The following is a 13,661-nucleotide window of genomic DNA, read 5'->3' as shown; positions in this document are numbered from 1 at the left end:
TAATTTGGCTCAAGGACTGCACAGCTTGTGCTGCCCTCCATCTCCCCCCAGCAGCATCTCCGAAAACTCTGCAAGAAGAAAGGTGCTGTGATGCTAAATGTTCTTCTGTGCAAGATGAATTTGATAACCCTTTACAAAATGAGGTATATGTTAAAACCGAATGAAAGTAACAGCTGATAGACTAAGGTTTCAGCTGAATGGATACTGCAGGTCTTACCTGAGGTAGAATTCCTTCCTGTCACTCCACTGCACCTCCCATACCAGCTTCATTCACAGCTTGGTTTAGAAGTAGTATTTATCTCTCCTGCAAGCCTCCCACAGCATAAGTGGTACTAGAGATCGAGATCTTAGTGCATTTTGTCCATTTCTTGGTGTCTTTAGCTCACACAACACAAGTCCCTGGCCTGGGTCCTGCCAGGCTAAGGAAAAATCCACCACCTTCAGCGGACTGGAGGCTCTGTGACAACATATAAGCTGTGACACACTGCTGTACCCGCAGGCCTGTGCCTGCACATGTGAATGAAGAGCTGTTCCTGTTTCAAGATGCTGAACCTGCAAGGTTTTAAGGTAAAAGGTGCCTTAATAAACACAGCAAATTCTGTCCAACAAAACAATGCAGTTCCTAACATTGCACATAGACGTAGACCCTGTTGCAAGGCTGGCCAATTAAGAAAAATCCTCATAACATGTGACATGGGACCACTGAATTCATCTTGGAAAGGGCACCTTCTATGAGCGCTGACCACTCATTCTCCAGGTGTTTGGCAGAGTTGTTTAGCATTAAAAGTGTGCTTCTGTCTCTTTCTAGCTGACTGGTGAGCTCTGCAGTACATGTCCTATAGCCTGTCTTGTATGGCTTGGAGTGCCTGGTGTATCTGCTTGTTTAATATCTATTTATTATTTATTAATAAATAATTTATATAACATTATTTGTAATGCTATATAATGTTATAAATAATAATCCATTAATAAAGAATGTATTATTTATTAATAAATCCCCCTTACAGTCTCTGTGTGAAGTGGTCAGGTGCCATCTAGACTGCATGGATTAGTGAATTTGTTTGCTGGCTTGCAAGGTCCTGTTAATGTTATTTTATTTTATTTGCCAAAGATTACAGTATGCCTAATAAATAGCCATTTTTGAAAATATGGAACATACTTTTTGCTCTTTAGTCCACCTTGCAGCAGTCTAGTTAGATCTCCATAATAGGTAAGAAGAGCAAAAAATTGAATATTTAAAAATAGCTGTATGTTTTTAATCAAATGAATAGGGAGTCGTGTGTCCATATCTACCTTTTGCTTTGAAAGCCTCAGCTAAAATGCAACAACATCACCCCACTCCAAACCAAAAATGTCAACCAGTGCAGCAAGCCATGACAAACTTGATGCTAATGGCTTTTATACAGAACACTCACATGATCACACAGGGTCATAAAGAATATGGTGCATAAGGACAGTGCATATTCTCCTAAGCCTAATGCGAAATAACACAAGTCTTCAAGTAAGAGAAGAATCATAGCTTCAGGCTGCAAATTGGTTTTGTGTTGTCTTCTGATGTAAATGAACCTGAATGCTTTCCCATCTGAGTAACTATTTAACCTCAAGGCTCTTGTCTACTACATAGAATTCTCTCATTTTTTAGCTATAAAGGCTTTCACATTTGGCCAGGATTTTTTTCTGACTTACACGTGACTACTAAGGCCCACTCCTGTATCTATTACAAGATTCCATCAATAGTTTAAGCTATTTATTGATGGCCTCTGACAGCCTTTTATTTTTAAATTACTTCAGTTATATGATCATATAGAGTAAGATTTCTTTATAACTGGCACAAAATAAAATCTGCCCATTTCAACGTATATTTGGAGTTTGTCTGTGATTTTGATCAGTCCAGAATTAGGCATAGTTTCTTTGCTACTAAAAATCCAGTATTAAAGATTGTAAGCAACTTTCATTAATTCCACCAGAGTTTTCTCTTCTTTTAAAAGTGTTGATGCAGGACTGATGAAAGGAGCATAGTAACGTGTATGAGAAATTATTTTCTTTGTTATACGTTAGGGCCTTTGGCAACCTGTACATGAACATTAAATACTAAAGGTATCCACACCTGAGAGCACGTTTATCATGTTGATCTCTGCTGTTTGCATATACTCCATTCCCCATAGGTGGGAATCTCTTACTGTGTCCTTATCTTAATAGTTACACATTTTAAGTGAATAATATCACATTTTAAGCACTTATTATTACATGTATAGCCAACAGCATTAAGGCCTTCCTTAATCTTTAGTTAAGCTGTAAACACAACGCAGTCCATTACATTGAGCCAGGCCAGAATTGCCACATTCCCTCAGACTTCAGTCAGAAATGCAGAGACCTAGTCTTTGCAATTGCAAGCACGTTTAGGAAACTAGACATTACACAGTGAAAAGAGCATACTGAATGGGATCCTTTGCAACGAGGCTGAGGGCATGCTAAGTCCAGCCTGCATGCTTCACAGCTATCGCACAGAACTCATTCTGTATCCTCCAGAAAACCATCCACTTTGAATCTGGTAGCTACACACACACATGTTGCAATTACTCAACTGTCTAATCACCCACAGAAGTGCTCTTAAAGGTTTGGGTGTGGTTTTTTTGTTGTTGTTGTTTTTTTGATTTTTTTTCTTTCAGACTGAGATAAACCAAGAAGAAATTTCAGGGAGCCCCTTAACTAGGTCTAACTTTTGCTTCTCCAATGGTCTGCTCCATTTCATATCTGTCTCCTTAAGGAAGAGAAGGAATTTTGATGCATATAATAAAAGGAAAAAATGCATAACTTGCTTCCCACTAGGTTATGGTCTATAGCCTGGTATAACCATATATGATGGGGAAAAATATCTTCACGCCTTGCTCCAATGACCTCAGTGGGATTTCTCACAATGTAACAAGTGAGTGGCCAAGCCTTCCACAACCTAGCCTTCAAGCCAGGTTAAACCTCCATTTGGTCTTGAAAAAAAAACAAACAACTAAGGAATTGAATAATTTGGATTAAGAGGTGTTTCCACTATTTACCATGAGTAATGTTGATGCCTTAAGGAAGATATTTTCGGACAGTCTGATCAATTGTAACTTAATTATAATAATATGAAAGTCCAACATTTTGAATGAGACAGAGGAAAGAATCCAAGAAAGAACCAAAATATTAACAGAAAGGGAAGAGCAAAAGTCTTGTTAGTCAGATGCTGCTGCTGATAGGAACACTCCCATGTGTTACACAAGCTGTGCGAAGCATGGATCATATGGTTGCGATCTGATGGATACAACAGAATCAGCCACTTGTTTAATTCCGTTCTGGTCTAAGTCACGGAAAAGCAGTCAAAATTATGTAGGGAGAAATGTAAAATATCAATGCTTGAAATTAGGCACTGAAAACCATACATGTGACTTTCAGAGGTGCTGAGAGTTCTGCCCTCTCGTTCATGAGTATCAAGCCATTTCTATCTGAGGGCCAAAAATCTCCCTTTGAACAGTAGATGTCAAAAAGTGTATCTTGCTCGATGCCATGATGAAATTTTCCTTGATTAATCAATACTTTGCTTTGCATCCAAAGCTTATCTAACTTTCCTTCTGTCTGCCTAAAGCAGATAATAATCTTGGTCTGACCTTGGACTGGCTCCTTGGTGACTGGGACACAAAGTTTGCTGCCCTTCTACCTTTTTTATACGATCTAAGCTCGCATCGGGGAGCCTCCATCCTGGGCCAGGCAGTTCCAGGTGATGGTGACAGCTTCTTTCCTGACATCTACAACGTGAGGCTGAGACACCTGTCTCAGAACCTCTGCATAGAAGAAAATCAAATTAGCACAGTACAATCAGAATCCATTGACTCCAGATTGTGCGTATGTGTTACGTGTGTGTGCATAAATATATATGCACGTATGTATAGCAAGAAATCAAGGAGGGTAATTTGCATGTTTAGGTTTATTCACGGCCACAACCGCTTTCTAAAGACTCTGATACACTCTGGTCTTGGGGAAAGGGGACTGCAAATCCTGTCTCATTGTGGATCCAGGTTCATAAAGGAAGCATAGGAACAACAGGCACTCAAACTATAACTTCCAGAAGATAGTTCAGCAGTGTGTTCTAACCAAGCCAGTTTTTGGCTGATGTATTTCTTTTATTGGCTGCAAAACAAAATGGTTTTAAGCATTCCCTTTTAAATTATTTTCTCTCCTCCCCCACAATATTTTCCAGAGAAAGCCACTTTTCATTTCTGCCGTATCCCACTAAGCTTACGTAACTGATGCTAGAGCAGTGTGTTAGTCCTCTCTTGTGGACAGTCCATGTCAAGGGGTTTCTGAGTCCTCAACACTTGCAGTGAAAGGACCTGGGTATTTGTTTGATCCTGGTTATTAGCCTAAGCACAAAGCAGCTTCTAAGCTCTGTCCCTGGAATTAGTCCCCTGAAGCACAGGGAACAGTGTCCTTTTGGGGACTGGCAAGGAAGGAAACAACAGAAACGATGGGAAGTGGGACTGTGAAACCACACTAAAACCAGCTGGCTAACAGGTTCTTCAGCAAAAATTTCTTCTGTTTCCAGGGGCTTGATGAGGCCCTCAGAGTTGACAGCATGTATTTTGAATTAGTAGGCTTTCCCTTCCTCCACCTTCTCCATAGCAAGTTTGGTTTAGTTGCTCTACACCACCCCTATTTTCATCCAGGATTTTTTCTCCAGTCATCTTCCTCTCTACAAAGTGAGTCACCTGCTCTCCTCCACGGCCTTTATGTGCTTTTCATCTCATTTTGCATTTTCTCCATGTGTTGCAGGAACTCTGCTTTCCCCTACAGGAATTTTGGTTTGTCTGCAGTGTGAGCAGCTGACCAGAGTGACATGAAGGACTATTATTTAGAGGGCCATATCCTCTCACAGTGTAAATCAGTGCAGATTACAGCAAAACTGAACTGACTTGAATAATTTGATTTGATAACTCAGTGTCTACTCCACTGCAAGACTTCTATAGAAAAAGTCTGAATTACAGTGTCTGTAACCAAACATATCTACCAGTGATTGTCCCATTATAAAATGATTAATTTAGGACCTACCAATGAAGTTGAGGCAAAGGCTGTCGGAAGCTGAGCCACAGTGAGTTTTCAGATTCAGCCTAATGGCTCCACCGTCTTCTCTGCCACAGGTTTTGACTGTGAGCTATGCAGTCACTGGCTTTCTCGATGAAGCAAGAAATCTTCCTCTGTCACCTCAACGCCATCTTTGAACCATGTGACTTTGGGCATCAGTTTTGCCTTGAGAGGCACCTTGATGGCTTGCTGTATACTTAGTCTTCACAGAAACACTGTGTACAGCAGAAAGCTCGAGGACAAATTCTTCAATAACAGGAGAATCTGGAAAGAACAGAAGGCATTTAAAAGCTGCAGCTGCAAAAATAGCTTTACATCTTTTCTGTACCTGTGAGTTCCCAGGAAAGGTGATCCAGAGCTGGACTCTTCATACACTCCTTCATGTTTTTACTATAAGAAATCTGTATTTTGTGAAAGTCTCCAGGGACACCCAAATCTTCAGTGTGTTTTGATTCATTTAATTTAGTTTTGTTTCTCATACACAGAGCTGGCTGATCTTCTTTTGTTGTTCAGCTCAGCAGAAAAAGAGGGACCTTGGGGAAATAGGAATCCCCAAAGCTCCTCACTTCCCTAGGGTCTAGAGATTTGATTCCAGGCAGTTTCAAAGTTTTGCAGTACACAAGAAGCAGCTTTTTGTGCTGTTCTTCCCTAAGGTCACACCGGGATATATATCTATCACCACAATAAAGAATCAAAAAGTTACTTACTGCTTGTAAAGAAAATGCTCCCTCATTTGTTACAGAGTAATATGGGGAAATGATAAGGAAGGCCTGCACACAGTAAAGAAAAATAGCCAGGTTCCTAAACATATCAGGTGTTTTTACTTTTATTTTCATTGCACAATGTGTATGTTTAGAAATTACAGTCTTCTGCTGGAAGTCACAATAAAGACATTCAAAAATAATTCTGAGTGCAGGCAAATCAGCCCTCCCTATACCAAAGCTTTGCTATGGATATGTTTTTACCACAAGGCAGGTATAATAAATATTCAGTGCTGCAGACACAGCATCCGTACTGCCATGTTTGTCCCCGTTCTGGGCAGAGGTATGAGAAAGAGGCTGTTTTTCAGGCAGCAGACAAGTCTGAGAGTCCATCTGGCGCCATCTGGCTGCCAAGAGCTGAGTAATAAACATATTTATGTATTTCTATATATAATTCCAGAAAAGGTGTTTTTCTCATTGCTGATGACAACAACATTTGAAGTAAAGTCTCAGGCCAAAATTCTTGATCACTGATTTATAAACACAGAAACCTAGGCTTAGTCACTTAAAATCAATCCATATGACTGCTCAATTTTCTCCCCTTCGGGAACAAAGAAGCAAAAAGAAGAATTTTTGCTTGTGTATGTAGATAAGCCTGTAAAAATGGTACAAGCCCAGGTAAGGAGACCTGGGGAAGCACTGACTCTGCAAGCATTTGTGCACATCTGGTAGACAGCTTAATGAGATGGGGCGGCTGCCTCCAATGGCAGCTGTTGCTCCACTCTCTGCCCCTTGGCCCTGAACATCTACCTCCCTTCATGTTCCTCTCCCATTCTGTCCACTATGAGTCTGTGTATGCCTCTCTGCTTCACTATCCAGATCTTTTTCATGTCCATAATCTGACAAGAAGACTGAGGCAGGAAACTACTCACATTGCCACAAACACTATCTCCAACCCTGTCCCTGAATCACCTGATCACCATTTTCTGCTCTAAGATGACTATAAATGGTCAGGATCTCTAGTTCCTACTCTGGTAGAATGCTCTGTGATCTATGGACAAAACAAATTCAGTGTTAGGTAGACACAGTGATCTGCGCATCTGCCTACAGGAGCCACATGGCATGTAATGCAGGGTGCACATTAGCATGCAAAGGATACATTTACTGATTACTCTGAAAATCAGAGATTGGAAGAGGGAAAAGGGTGGGTGGTGAGAAGTTAGACTTGTAGGAAAGAACGCAAGTCTACAGGCTGAGAAAATGGGTTAGCAAATGTGAAAGACTGTTTACAGGAGACTGCGAAGGAAAATTTTGAAAAAGCCAAAGATCCAAAGTCAAAACTCAGTAAGACTGACACTGTAGTAGATTGGGCAAGATTAGATCTATTCCCACCTGATGGGTCCGTCTGTTTGTCCTTAGTCAGAAGCCCTTTACTAATATCAGGCCAAGTTACACAGTAGCTGTTTGAAAAAAACCTCCCACTAGGGTTTTGCAGCCTTTCATTATGCTGACGATACAATGAGCATTTTACCTCTTTGCCATCCTTGAGCCATATTCCTTCCACCTTCACATCATTTAGGACAATGTAGAGAAGGCCCCTGCCCGCACTGTCCCTCCAGGCCACCTTGGCCATGGCCCACCAAGATTATTTGCATACCAGACCTGGTAGCCATCCTCCAGGCGCCAGGGTTTCCTTGCCCCCTGCCAACCACACTCAACCCTGGCCACAGAGTCCTCTTCAGACTGCACACTCGGAAAGCCCAGGGCTGGGAAACTGCTCCCTTCTGGCCTGTTTTGGGAAAACAAAATGAGAAATACATGGCCAAAATGCAACTAATGGAGTGACCTCCACCCAAGTCTGTATACCAGGACAGGGTTTGCAGGGCATCATCAGACAAAGAAAACTCAGGACAATTATTAATAGACCAGCCTCACAGAGACAGAGACACACACCTGGACACAGAGACAGGTGGGCACTAGGGCAGATCAATCTTCCATGTGAGAAAATCTGCCTGACTTCAGAGCTGAGACTCTTTTGGCCCCTGAAGTTTCCTTCATACCATCCTACCAACTGAACATTCAGTTGTTCCTGAACCTGTGAAGGATATACTAGTATCACTCTACTCTCCTTCCATGGTTTTAAAATGCTGCACTTTTAATGGAAGCCACCTAGGCATAGTTCAAAGCTGGTCCATATCTAATAGAAGTAATCTGAAATACTAATGGCCAATACATCCACACCCTAACTCTGAAATTCTTCTCAGCCTATGCTGAGAGCATGAAGGTGAGCTTTCCAACTTTTCCTCCTGCACTTAACAGTCTTCTGTCTTTCTGTAAAGATCATAGAAGTAAGTTTACAGCATCAATAATGCTACTGCAAAACTAATTAACAAAACAAATGTGATATTAAATATTTTCCAGCCTCATGTTGTGCTGCTGGTCCTCAGCAGACTGCAGTGAAACATCCCATGGGTCACTGTAAAGAATCACAGGATAAGAATTCATTAGGACAACCCTGAATAAAATAAAAAAAACATGGTACACTTTACTAGGCTGGTTTGGGTGACGTGTGGAATGACTTAAATGGAATATTTACTGCTTTATGCTTCTACTGCTTTACACGGCAAAGGGAAGCCCTTAATTACTACCTTCATGCTACCAAGAGGGGGCACAGATTAACAGCTTATTGCATAGACTGCAGAGCAACGTCATTGCACATCAGTTTCTTAGCTGCCACAGCAAAGCAGCACTGCTCCTCTGCAGAATTCAGTGAAGAACAGTGTAGAGACTACCATTCCTCCTCTTCTCGGCTCATTTACACTTATCTTCCACTCTTACACTGGCACTACTGTACTGCTCATTTGGGTCACTGTCTTACATAGCCTACAATTGCTGTGCAATTTCCTGAGTTGCTCAGCTCAGCAGCATTAATAATAAGCTCTTCTCTCTTGCTTTCATGCTTCATGGTGTACTTAGGAGACCTCTGAATCACTTGTCCATTCTTTATCCCCTTCAGGGTGAGATCTTCGTAAGTCAGCACACACTCCAGGCAGGCTTCTCCCTTCTTTTTCACTTGGGTGTTATTGAGATTGCTGACAAACTGAAATGGAACCCCTGGGAAAGTGGAAGGGTTTTGGCAAGAAAAAGGGCACATACCAGCAAGCACCTTATATACCCCTTATAAATAGAAACAAGTGGCTTTGCCTTTGCAGGGTATAGCACAGGCTCCTGCTCAAGAGAGAATTCAGGCTTGAGACTTCCAGTGTGAAAAGCAGGTCTTGATGCTCCTCTGCTTGCCCATCCACAGACTAGCTTTATGAGACTGCAGATTTCAGTCTTCTGAGCTCACGCTCTGGGATTTTGTATTTTAGGTTTACGGATTTTGCAGCTCAACTCACTGCCCAAAGATGCTTACTTTTCATTACTTATGATCAATGAAGAGCGGAGTGTTCTGCACTAGAACTTCAATCTCAACACTGAGTACTTTAAAGTAACTGGGCTGAACCGCCTTAGTTTTCACAGTGTGGGCCAATCCATCATCAGATGTGAAAATTTCATACTTATCATCCCACTTCAACTCTTTCCCTTTGAACTTCTAGATGAAGATTTGCACTTTCTTTGGTGGGTGGGTTTCAAACACTGCTGTCTGTCATATAGTCACTTTCAGAGGTTTCAGTTCTGTGAGGAGTTGGGGGTCCACCTGTTAAAATACCCCAAAGACAAACATGCATTCTGTTATTTTTACTTCCTGATCTCAGATTTCCTACACTAGATAGCAAGATGTTAGTGAAGTGATTTTGATTTCTTTCTTGAGTGGTAGCAGGAAGATTAATTCATTCCTTCAACTTCGGTGGAAATTAAGCTAACTACAGTTCATAATGTTCTATACAAGTTGCACGTAATCCTATAAAGCTGATTACCAACAGACTCACTGCTTTTCTGTTCAGTTCTTCTGTCTTAGCTGGTTTTTTGTTTGCTTATTTGTTTTTGTTTGGTTTGGTTTGGTTTGTTTTTTTTCCTCTCTTTTTTACCACAGGTCATTGTGAAGTAAATGGTTGCAGGCAACTGGAGATGACATCTACAAGCACACCTGGAACCATTTGGCAAGCTGAAGGATTGACATGTTCCTGCATTACCTGTCCAGACTGCTGCAGTACCTGGCACAGGATCAGTATTTGGCTCAGTAAGTTAATCTACCACACTACCAAATAGCCTGTGCCCAAGTCCTGCTAAGGGCTTTATCAGAAAGACAAATATTATACTTAAAAATTGTATTTATGGCAAAGCTTATCTTTAAGAGATGGTCCTACTGTTATAAAAAGGTAAAGCAGGTGGGCAGCATCACTTTCACTTAGCACTGAATTAAAGCAACTTTGCTGTATATAACGTGGTTGGCACAGCAGGCACATGTTTGGCTGCTTGTAGGAAGCACAAAAAAAAGATCATTCTCATTATGCCCAGGCACAGCCACTCACTCCTAAGTCTTATAACATTGTTTGAGCAAAGTTTGCTTCCACTAAAAGGACAGTGCCAAGGTGCATTTTATCATTCGCCTCCTTTCCACTAAAACTGGTCCAAATTCAGTAGTGACTCACACCCTTGCCACGCTGATGTCAGTGGAGAATTTAGCTTATTATGTGTAATAACTAGGCTTCAAACTGAAATCTGCTGTCTCATGAAAGGTGTTTTTACATGGGTGCTCTGGTATTTGTGAGTTGGCTTATGACTTGTACAATCTTAGATTTCTGTTCGAGCCTAAGGACACCAGTGAATCACCAATGTTGCAAAGACATATAGGAAGAGAAAGTAGGTCACGGTTTGGCCCACCAGTGTTGACCCTCAAATGTTTGTCTACAGATGCTGACATTGTACACAGAATCTCATGTATCTGAGAACAAAGATTACCTATAACTCCCAGCACAACAGAAGAGAGTTCCTTGTCAGTCACAAGAGGACTGTAGGTGCCCAGGTCTTTCCCATTCACATTGGTGATGCACAGCATACATGTCATACCATATACTTCGTATCATATTTTCTTAGTGAATACAGGGAAGACAAATGTTCTTCCCCATAATAAGCACAATGTTTGCACCTTTAGCAACATGTTATTTTTGTGCAGTGGACACAGAGGGCAAGACACACAGTGCTCAGTTTAAAGTCAGCAGGGGGTAGATCTTTTCATCCTGCTTCACCCCACTCTACTTGCAGCAAATCTGCCATGCAAAGACTCTCAATTTTGCCTAACTTCAAAATTTTTCCAAGCTTAGTTGTTAGTAACTGGTCTAGTCACTAGTCAAGTCAGATGTCTAGAGCTTACCTTCAGCCATGATCAAGGATACCATGTAGATGGCATCAGTGTGAGTATTGGACACCACACACTTGTAGTTATCCATATCGTTTCATGACAAACATTCAGATTGGAGAGAAAAGAAAACATAGAGAAAGCAATAAGTGGAAGTTCCACATAGGTTGGGGCAGTGAGGAGTGGATATGATAAATGTATTAGTGAATTCCTCTTTTTATTTGTGTTTAAAACAGTATTTTTAAAGTCACTAACAGAACTGACCTGTTGAAAATCCAGGATCTTTGAGGGCAGAAATTTTGAGACCAAATCAAATGGTCCCTCCTCCCTGAAGATCCCTCACAGCCTTTCCAAAGCTCCAGAAACAGACAGAGGTCTTCCCTCTGACAGTGATGTATTTCGGATCAGGTCCATTCTGGGCCTAAGGCAACAAAATGAAGCCATGTCTTCTGAGACACATCCTTTTTTGCTGGTACTCTGCACTGAAAGTATCACCCATGAACTTCATAAGCAATACAGAAACTAGAGGAGTGTGAATGGAAGCTCTTGGACTTAACTCTTCAGTAGTGTAGGAAAATAAAGAGTTTGACCCGCCCTGGTTTCAGACAGTCACAGATCTGCCATATAGGAGACATTATACATGATGGAAAGGCTTATTTACTTATGCATTAAAGTTTACATTCTTCCAGGCCCAGCCAAATCATTCGATCATGAGTTTTGCATAAACAAGAACTGCTGTACTTAAATCCATTCGTAAGGACAGGTTTCCAGCAGCTGGAATGAACAGCAGCAGCTTTCCCACTGATTTTGACTGATCCATGAGAACTCTAAAAACAGTGAGGGTGGGTATAGGGAACTGCAGTTTACACCTGTGTTTGTTTACCACTCTTCCAGTTGTAGAGGGTGATGGACCATGAACAATGAACATGGGACATCTCCAACTAGATCAGGTTGCTCAGAGCCCCGTCCAGCCTGGCCTTGAATGTCTCCAGGTATGGGGCATCTACCACCTCTCTGGGAAACCCCTTCCAGTGTTTCACCACCCTCATTGTAAAAAATTTCTTCCTCATGTCTAACCTGAATCTCCCCTCCCTTAGTTTAAAACCATTACACCCTGTCCTGTCATAACATGCACTTCTAAAAACTCTGTCCCCATCTTTCTTATGTCCCCTTTTAAGTACTGAAAGGCTGCAATTAGGCCTCCCTGGAGATTCCTCTTCTCCAGGCTGAACAACTCCAACCCTCTCAGCCTGTCCTCACAGGAGAGGTGTTCCATCCCTCTGATCATCTTGGTGGCCTCCTCTTGACCCTCCTCAACAGGTCCGTGCCTTTCCTGTACTGAGGGCTCCAGAGCTGGATGCAGAACTCCCAGGGGGGTCTAACCAGAGCAGAGGGGCAGAATCACCTCCCTCGTCCTGCTGGCCACACTACTTTTGATGTAGCCCAAGATATGATTGGCTTTCTGGTTTGCAAACACACATTGCCAGCTCAGGTCCAGTCTCTCATCCACCAGTACCCCCAAGTCCTTCTCCATAGGGCTGGTCTCAATCCCTTCATTCCCCAGCCTGTACTGAAAACAGAGGTTGCCCTGACCCAGGTGCAGGACCTTGCACTTGGTCTTGTTGAACTTCATGATATTCACATGGGCCCACTTCTTGAGCTTGTTCAGGTCCCTCTGGATGGCATCCCATCCATCAACAGAAATTATTGTTACTCACCCTTGGGTGTTGTCACTGGGTATGGCTTTTCCACAAATTCAGGAATGCTTTCTTCAGCAAGATCTCAAAAGAGCATGGCACCATGCTAAAAGACTCCAATTTGGCAGAAGACTTCCTAGAAAGAACTTATTCGTTTGGGGAAAAAATGTGTTAATCAAGCAGAACGAAGAGGTACTGTTTGAAGAATTTATTTACCAGGTGTAGGAAAGGGTGGATACTATAAGCAACCCTGAAACAAAGTTACAAAGAGAATTGCCCCAGTCAGTTCCAACTCTTGATAGAGTAAGGTCTGTGCACCAGAAGAGTGACTGGTCAACTCCTTGCTTCTTCACAGTCTCTCTGCAGGATTTCATGCAAACAACTTGTACTCTCTGTATCTCTTTTTTTCCATCTACAGAATGGGAAAGCTAGGCTGCCTTGCTGCACAGGGGTGCTGCAAGGTGCTTTGATGTTAGATGTCATTCAAGAATGGTATCTAAACTGGACAAATCAAAAGGCCCGTTAGGACTCAATCTATTCTGCACAAGCTCTACTAAGTTCCTGAGTGCTGCTCATGTCCTATGTTTAGATGAATGCCCATAGTTTAAGACAAATCCTCCACCCCCACATCATTCAGAACAAGTTTTACACAGAAAGGCAATACCTTCTTTTGGTCCCACTTACGCTTAGTTATAAAAAAAGACAGTTTTAGATATGCCCAGAACAGAAATGTCACTTGCCTTCAACACTTTTGCTGGCTTGAGACACATGTTGCTTTTGGGAATGGAAGATTTCAATGGACCAATGTGTCTCAGTCTCAGTTTGCACGTACACAACTTCTGGTGTCAT

General features: G+C 41.9%; 1 protein-coding gene across 1 annotated transcript in view; it reads right to left on the bottom strand.

Moving 5' to 3' along the window:
* IGSF22 (immunoglobulin superfamily member 22) overlaps positions 1-13,661 on the bottom strand; it is a 24,137-nt gene extending 10,476 nt beyond the window's left edge. Inside the window, 18 exon segments of the mRNA XM_065066501.1 lie at positions 243-381; positions 486-552; positions 3,403-3,813; positions 4,346-4,705; positions 4,707-4,739; positions 5,195-5,217; positions 5,220-5,295; positions 5,297-5,470; positions 6,596-6,776; positions 7,471-7,602; positions 8,635-8,699; positions 8,701-8,990; positions 9,111-9,121; positions 9,239-9,491; positions 11,131-11,328; positions 12,834-12,893; positions 12,896-12,958; positions 13,553-13,661. Coding sequence (XP_064922573.1) covers positions 243-381; positions 486-552; positions 3,403-3,813; positions 4,346-4,705; positions 4,707-4,739; positions 5,195-5,217; positions 5,220-5,295; positions 5,297-5,470; positions 6,596-6,776; positions 7,471-7,602; positions 8,635-8,699; positions 8,701-8,990; positions 9,111-9,121; positions 9,239-9,491; positions 11,131-11,328; positions 12,834-12,893; positions 12,896-12,958; positions 13,553-13,661 — 2,645 coding nt within the window.

The sequence above is a fragment of the Columba livia genome, chromosome 5 (genome assembly GCF_036013475.1).
Source record: "Columba livia isolate bColLiv1 breed racing homer chromosome 5, bColLiv1.pat.W.v2, whole genome shotgun sequence".
Lineage (NCBI taxonomy): Eukaryota > Metazoa > Chordata > Aves > Columbiformes > Columbidae > Columba > Columba livia.
This window is presented reverse-complemented; position numbering and strand designations above follow the sequence as displayed.